This window comes from Macrobrachium nipponense, chromosome 42, assembly GCF_015104395.2.
Source record: "Macrobrachium nipponense isolate FS-2020 chromosome 42, ASM1510439v2, whole genome shotgun sequence".
NCBI classification, from domain to species: domain Eukaryota; kingdom Metazoa; phylum Arthropoda; class Malacostraca; order Decapoda; family Palaemonidae; genus Macrobrachium; species Macrobrachium nipponense.
Window position 1 is genome coordinate 2,307,746 of NC_061103.1, and position 7,500 is coordinate 2,315,245.

General features: G+C 38.9%; 1 protein-coding gene across 2 annotated transcripts in view; it reads left to right on the forward strand.

Annotated features, from left to right (window-relative positions):
* The window catches only part of LOC135213256 (protein Star-like), a 15,435-nt gene that overhangs the window by 3,412 nt on the left and 4,523 nt on the right, over positions 1-7,500 (forward strand). For both annotated transcript variants that reach the window (XM_064247235.1, XM_064247234.1), the window contains exons 2-5: positions 2,326-2,440; positions 3,319-3,446; positions 5,152-5,310; positions 6,742-6,947. In XM_064247235.1, the coding sequence (XP_064103305.1) occupies positions 2,353-2,440; positions 3,319-3,446; positions 5,152-5,310; positions 6,742-6,947 (581 nt within the window). In that variant the 5' untranslated portion in view covers positions 2,326-2,352. The remainder of the gene's footprint in view (positions 1-2,325; positions 2,441-3,318; positions 3,447-5,151; positions 5,311-6,741; positions 6,948-7,500) is intronic.

Sequence of the window (7,500 nt, forward strand, 5' to 3'; positions counted from 1 at the left end):
AGATCGAACTAGATCGAACACATTTCAAACCCAGATCGAACCCATTTCAAACCCATATCGAACCCCTATCAATCCTAGATCGAACCTATATCCATATCAAACCCAGATCGAACTAGATCGAACCCATAGCAAACCCGGAATGAACTAGATCGAACCATTATCAACCCCAGATCGAACCCTCAAACCCGGATCGAACTGGATCTAACCAATATCAAACCCAGATCGAACCCATATCAAACCCAGATCGCGCCTCGACCTCACGCGGAACAGCCAAGGGCGCTGCTGTCTAAACGAGCAAGTTCCCTTGGCAACTATCAGCCAGTTCTAAATCAACTCCTCCGCCAGCCACTGATAGTATTATATATACACAGTAATATCACCTCATTCATATGACCCATTTTGAGTGGGTATGACGAAATCGATGAGTGGATATGTTTTAAGTATGAGGTTTCTGAGCTATCTATGATGACGTCACTCGTTGCGACGTAACATAAAAATTTAAATTAACCCCGTTGCGTCGAATATATATATATATATATATATATATATATATATATATATATATATATATATATATATGCCTGTGTGTATATATGTATAACTGAATCACGAAAGTTTGGAACGTGATAAATGCATAAAGAACGGTATTATGTATATAGTATTTATAAGTCTATATATAAGTCTATATATATAATATATATATATATATATATATATATACATATATATATTTATACATCACATATTTAACGCTAAAGCCCTTTGTTGATTTCCAATTACTATTGTTTTTTTTATTTTTTTATTTTTTTTTTTTTTTTTGGTCTATCACAGTCCTCCAATTTGACTGGGTGGTTTTTATAGTGTGGGGTTCCGGGTTGCACCCTGCCTCCTTAGGAGTCTATCACTTTTCTTACAATGTGCGCCGTTTCTAGAATCACACTCTTCTGCATGTGTCCTGGAGCTACTTCAGCCTTTAGTTTTTCCAAATTCCTTTTCAGGGATCTTGGGATCGTGCCTAGTGTTCCTATGATTATGGGTAAGATTTCCACTGGCATATGCCATATCATTGTTATTTTTATTTTCAGGTCTTGCTACTTATTATTATTATTATTATTATTATTATTATTATTATTATTATTATTATTATTATTATTATTATTATTATCAAACCAAGCTGCAATCCTACTTACGACTTTGTTTGCGAAGTAAAATGCTGCCAGAACTTAAAACTACAACCTACAATTAGACAGGTGTTCCCCGAAGTGCAATAACCATCAGGAAACTCGCTCCCAACAAGTGTCTAGCAGAGATCATAATTATTTCGTCTGACTTTCCAAAGTTAATGATTTGAATTGCTGAATAAACGACGAATTCCCTGGATCTCCGCATGAACAAAGGATTAATGATCGTGTCTAGACAAAAACTGATAGTGCTCCTCCTGTCCAAAGTATAGGGAATTAGTTTCATGCCACAAGTTTGAATGTTGTGGTAAAAACTGCCATGCAATTCTCCTGTCCAAAGTACTATGAATAACAAGGTTCATGCCGAACGAATGAGTTGTGTGGCAAAGGTACTGGAGAAATAAATCCACTGTTATGCAAATGTACATTATATATATATATATATATATATATATATATATATATATATATATATATATATATATATTTAAAACTTCAAGGATAGATTTCGGGTATCTGTTTCGGTTCCCCTTATCAGCTCTTTAAAATAACTTTCGGGGAATTGTTCAGTTTTCCTCTTATCAGCCTTTAAGGATAGATTTCGGGTATCTGTTCGGTTCCCCTTATCAGTCTTTAAGGATAGCTTTCGGGAATGTGTTCAGTTCCTCTTATCAGTCTTTAAGGATAGCTTTCGGGAATCTGTTCGGTTCCCCTTGTCAGTCTTTAAGGATAGCTTTCGGGAATCTGTTCGGTTCCCCTTATCAGTCTTTAAGGATAGCTTTCGGGAATCTGTTCGGTTCCCCTTGTCAGTCTTTAAGGATAGCTTTCGGGAATCTGTTCGGTTCCCCTTGTCAGTCTTTAAGGATAGCTTTCGGGAATCTGTTCGGTTCCCCTTATCAGTCTTTACGAATAGCTTTCGGGAATCTGTTCGGTTCCCCTTATCAATCAGATAGATAAGGGGAACCGAACAGATTCCCGAAAGCTATCCTTAAAGTTTTACATTTAAATATATGTACATTTGCATAACTGTAGATTTGTTTCTCCATTTGAAGACTCGCGCTACTATGAGGATTTTTTAATTAGTGAACGTACTGAAGCTACACTCACGTGTTTAATAAATAGCTTCGTCACTTTCCTTTTTCAGAACCTGCAACTGAGTGTGTTCCGTAAGATGGTTTCAAAGCGAATTCAAATGCTGCTGGCTCTGGTGTTCGTCACCTACGTAATCAATCGCATTTCACAAAACAACTTAAACTCAGGTAAGTGGAATTTATTTATTTATTTTTTTTTTTTTTCATTTATCGATAAGTGGACATTACGAAACTTAGACTCAGGGACTCAGGTAAGTAGGTAAGTGGGATTTCTTTTTTTATCATTTATTGATAAGTGGACATTTGGACATTACGAAAACTTAACTTCAGCCTTATTGGTAATTATATCCCCTCCCCCGCCCACCCCCCAACGCACCCCCACCCCCCCCCCCCCCCCCCCACCCCCCACACCCCCCACCCCAAAAAAATAAGGCATGATCCGACTCCCATCTTACTCGCGGTGCGTGCTAAAATCTACAGTCAAACAAGAGCGTTGTTTCACCAACTGAAATTAAAATAAATACGCCATATTTTATTAGAAATAATTGTTCTGTACTATTCAACATGTAAGAACCACATCAACATCGAAGCAGAGAGAAAAAACGGACTTGTTTACCTTGAAGGCCCCAATACACTGAACGTTTGTCTGAACGAGTCTGTAACGTTCGCAAAAATACTGTGTATGGGGCTTGTCTGAATACAAAAGTGGGCGGGGCTTCGTGTCTGAAGAACGATCTCAGCGGGAATCTGTCATGACCAGGTTTGCTTGCTGGCTTAGGACTGTCACTTGTAAGTGTCATACACAGATCGTTCAATGTATGGGTTTTGTCTGCCGATATAGTAACGCTATCGCGTGCGTCTCTTCTAGAGACGATGCCATGTCTTCTTCTCGAGACAAAATCTTTATTCGGACTGAAATCGGTGCGGAGATCGTTCATACTATGTGAATAGTGTGTGTGTGTGTGTATGTGTGTGTGTGTGTGTGGGTTGATAACGACAATCGTTCAGTGTCACTGTATCCTTTCTTTCTCCGCTCTTTCAAACAGACAGGAGACCGAGAACAGCAGAACGTAACGAGTCGCTATCATCTCAAGATCAAACAGTGACGAACGACGCCAGCGAAGAGAACAGAACCACGGTGGCTCCGTGTGTTATTTCCCAGTACGATTATAAGGTAAAAATACTCGTGAAACGAACACAGGTGGATATTTTGGGGATAATGACTGTAGCTCTCACAAAACAACATATTACTTCGAAACGGACAACAGAGGTTTAGTGATATGAAGGATTAACTCTAGCTCTCACCTCACGTAATATGTAGCTTTTCAGAGTGAACGTATCAATGCTTGTAGTTCTCAGATTAACATGTCATTTTTTTAGGTTTGAATATAATATTATAAATGTATTCAAGCGAAAAAGCATTCATTTTTCTTGGAATGTCATTTGCAAGGTACTGCATAGGCAAACTACCCCCATGAGTCAGTTTCAATATCTGTTAAATAATAACAATTAAAAAAATTGCTTCAGCATTCCTCCCATAACGTTCGTTCCTTTAGCTTTTTGTTAAAACACTAAAGGAACGAAGTTGTGTGAGCGAATCAGAAACCTATGAACGAACCGCTTTGAAGATGATTACCGAGTTAGAACGAACCACTTGTAAGATGAAATACTTCAACTGTAATTGCAGTGCAAAGCTGGGAAAAGAAATTAGTGTCCAAATTACCTCAGAAAATGAGTATTCAGAGACTTCGTCATCTTGTTAGACTTTTAAAACGGGGCGGTCAGGTGCTGAGTGCTGCCTAACTTAGTTAAGTCGTTCATTTGCCTGTGCTCATGATGATGCTGGATGCTAAAACTACATCATGTAGGGATGAATTCAGAGACATAAAACACGTCTCCTGAGAAATTAGCCTCGCCCAGATTTATTTCAGGACCGATAACGGACAATGAAACGCCCGCTCGCGTAACTGAATATACCTTTAACATTTTACAACCCGTAGCTTTGAAGTCAGAATGTATCAATGGAAACACTTTAGAGCAAAAAAAGGATTAATTTTACTCGGACGGTGAAAAAAATGTAAATATAAATTGCTACGAAGTCTAGGTTATGTACAATAAAACGCCCACCTGCGTAAATGATTTCACCTTCAACATTACAAAACACGTAGCTTTAAAGTTTGAATGTATCAATGTAACCACATCAGAGCAAAAAAAGGATTAATTTTACTCGGACTGCGGGAAAAATGTAAATATACATTGATACGAAGTTTAAGGGACAATTCAAGCGAAGATGCAATGCATTACTACCCTAAGCTATTGTCCTTGTATTTTAATACATTTTAACCTATTTATTGATTGATTTTCTTTTTAATAGTGAGATTGAATCTCAAGGCATTACTACCCGAAGCTATTGTCCTCGCATTTTAATACATTTCAATCTATTTGAATTATTTTCTCTTTAATAGTGAGCTTGAATCTCAAGTCAAACGTCCATTTTGTGGGCTTGTTCCATATGAATAGGTTTCATATTCTGAATAATAATAATAATAAAAACTTCCGGACTATTTAATGCATCTTAATAAGTACATCGTCCCATTACAGATTGATCTTTCCTCGTTGGACGAGTGGGTTACGTCCTCGCCTAACGATTCGGTAGTCGCGGGTTCGATTCCCAGCTCTGCCAACGAGGAATCAGAGTAATCTATTTCCGGCAATTTGAAATTCACCTCTTGATATAATGTGAAGCTGTAGGTCCCGTTGCTAGGTAACCAGTTGGTTCCTTGCCACGTAAAAAATATCGAATCCTTCGGGCCAACCCTAAGAGAGCTGTTTATCAGCTCAGTGGTCTGGTAAAACTTAAGACAAACTTAACTTTACAGGGTGTTGCAATGGATGACCCACACCTAGTCGACTACATTCGTCGAGAACTGTTGCATCCGCCCTCCCCATTGCCTTATTCCCTCAAGGACCCTAAAAAGGAGGATTTCTCGCAGTTTGCCCAGTCGAAGTACGCTGTTAATGACATCCTCCATGGGATGGTAAGTGACTCCTCAGAACATCGTCATTATTTTTGTCATCTGATCACAGTGAATTATCATATGTATTTTTTAAACACACAGGATCAAAATTGTGACCTTTACACTTGGATATTACCCATGATAAATGTGGAATAAGATTTTTTTTGAGACCTGACTGGGAAATTAGAATAAAAACGGTTTAAATATTTAAAGGGGGGGGGGGGGGAAACTTCTCACAGAGAACCTTAAGTAATGCCTACAGTGCACCGCGTGAAGTGCACTGACGGCACTATCCAAATGTGTGCGTCAGTCAAGTTTCGCATAAATTTAGAAACTCTTGCTAAATGTTAAATTTGCTCAGTTTGCTAAGCTAAAATTACATGTCACATTGCCAGTTGTGTACAACACTAGCCATGATAATCACCACAGCTGTTCTCTCTCTCAGGTGTTCAACTTTAGTTCCAGTACCTTGGATATAAACAACAGATTTGTTTTATTTGTATTTTCGTTAATATAAAATAAATGAATGCTAGCACTTTTTCCCCTGAAAACCAGTGCAAGAAAACAAACAAGGCATGATCCCACCTCCAGCTTACTCGGGGTCTGTGCTAAAATCTAGGTCAGACAGCGCGTTGTTTCGCCAACGAAAATTAAAATAAATAAGCCAGATTTTATTTGAAATAATTGCTCTGTACTGTTTAACATTCACATTATTTTTTACGTTTTCATTCTGATAAATAGATCATAAATATCCTATCCTAGTATTCCTGCATCTTTCACTCAACGCAAAATACCTATTTCAGACCTTTTTAGGTTTTTCCACAGACTTTTCCTACCATCCCCCCAAAAAGAAAACAACAGCAAGAACAACAACAACGACAACTACAATAACAACAAAGTTTGTATGCTTACTCCCAGATAAGCGAAAACAAACGAGGGGCATATACACTAATAAGAGTTAAATCACTTCCATTCAAAGACACAGCCTGCACGTTTTTATAGAAATTTTCCCAGCTTCTTCCAAGTGCGTCAACTCCTATGATTCCAAAGATGCTCAGCTGTTATGTACCGACGAAAGTTTCACAGTCTCATTTTGATACCTAATCAGGGCTCGAGCACCAGAAAAATACATTGTAAGGTCAGCCTACGAAAGGTACTGTGGTTTCTTAGAAAATTATTGAAAGGTCAGCTTATGAGAGGTACTGTAGTTTTTTTTTTTTTAACATAGAATATAGATTACTAGGTCACCCTAGCTTCTGTTAACATAGACTATAGATTGCTAGGTCGGCCGAAAGGTATTGTCTTCTAACATGTAAGTAGACTGTAGGGTCAGCCTACGACAGGTACTGTAGTTTCTTTTATCATGAACATAGATTGTAAGGGCAGCCTACGAGAGGTAGTGTAGTAGTTCAATTCAACTCAGACAAGAAAATTCTATGACTTTTGGAACAGAGAGGAGGCTTTTTCGTCGAAGCTGGTGCCTTGGACGGAGAGTTCATCAGTAATACGCTGTACTTGGAGAAGGAGCTGGGATGGAGGGGTCTTCTGGTCGAGCCAGACCCCGAGACTTACAAGCTACTGCGTCAAAAGCACAGAAACGCTTTCACAATCAACGCCGCTCTGTCAACCACCCAGGAGGCGACAGACCTCATCCTTGAGTAAGTAAGTCCCTAGGCTGGAGTCAGACTTGTTGTGTATTACCCAGAATGCACCAGGTGACGCACCTCTCATTAATCATTTTTCTCAAAAGGCGTATCTACCATTTCTACTACGTTTGTTTTAAGCCCCTTTTTAGTTTTCTATAATAGACAAATTTAGAGATGGCTTCTTGTCTGTCCGTCTGCACTTCTTCTGTCAGTCCTCAGATCTTAAAAGCTACTCAGGCTACAGGGCTGCAAATTGGTACGTTGATCATCCACCCATCAATCATCAAATATGCCATATTGCAGCTCTCTAGCCTCAATAGTTATTACCTTATTTAAGGCTAAGGTTAGCCACTGATCGTGCTTCTCCAGCCGCCGACGCATCTTCACTTGACCACATCTCGGGAGCAACTGAGCACTGCCAGGTAGTAGCTGAGAGTTTCAGACTGCAGCACGTCGAGCGTTTCATACAGCATTATAGGCTGAACAGAAAACTCGATGGCGCAGAAGAAACTCGGTGCATTTTTCACTTGAAGTGAAACATAAAATGTAAGCCAAAGGCCAAGCA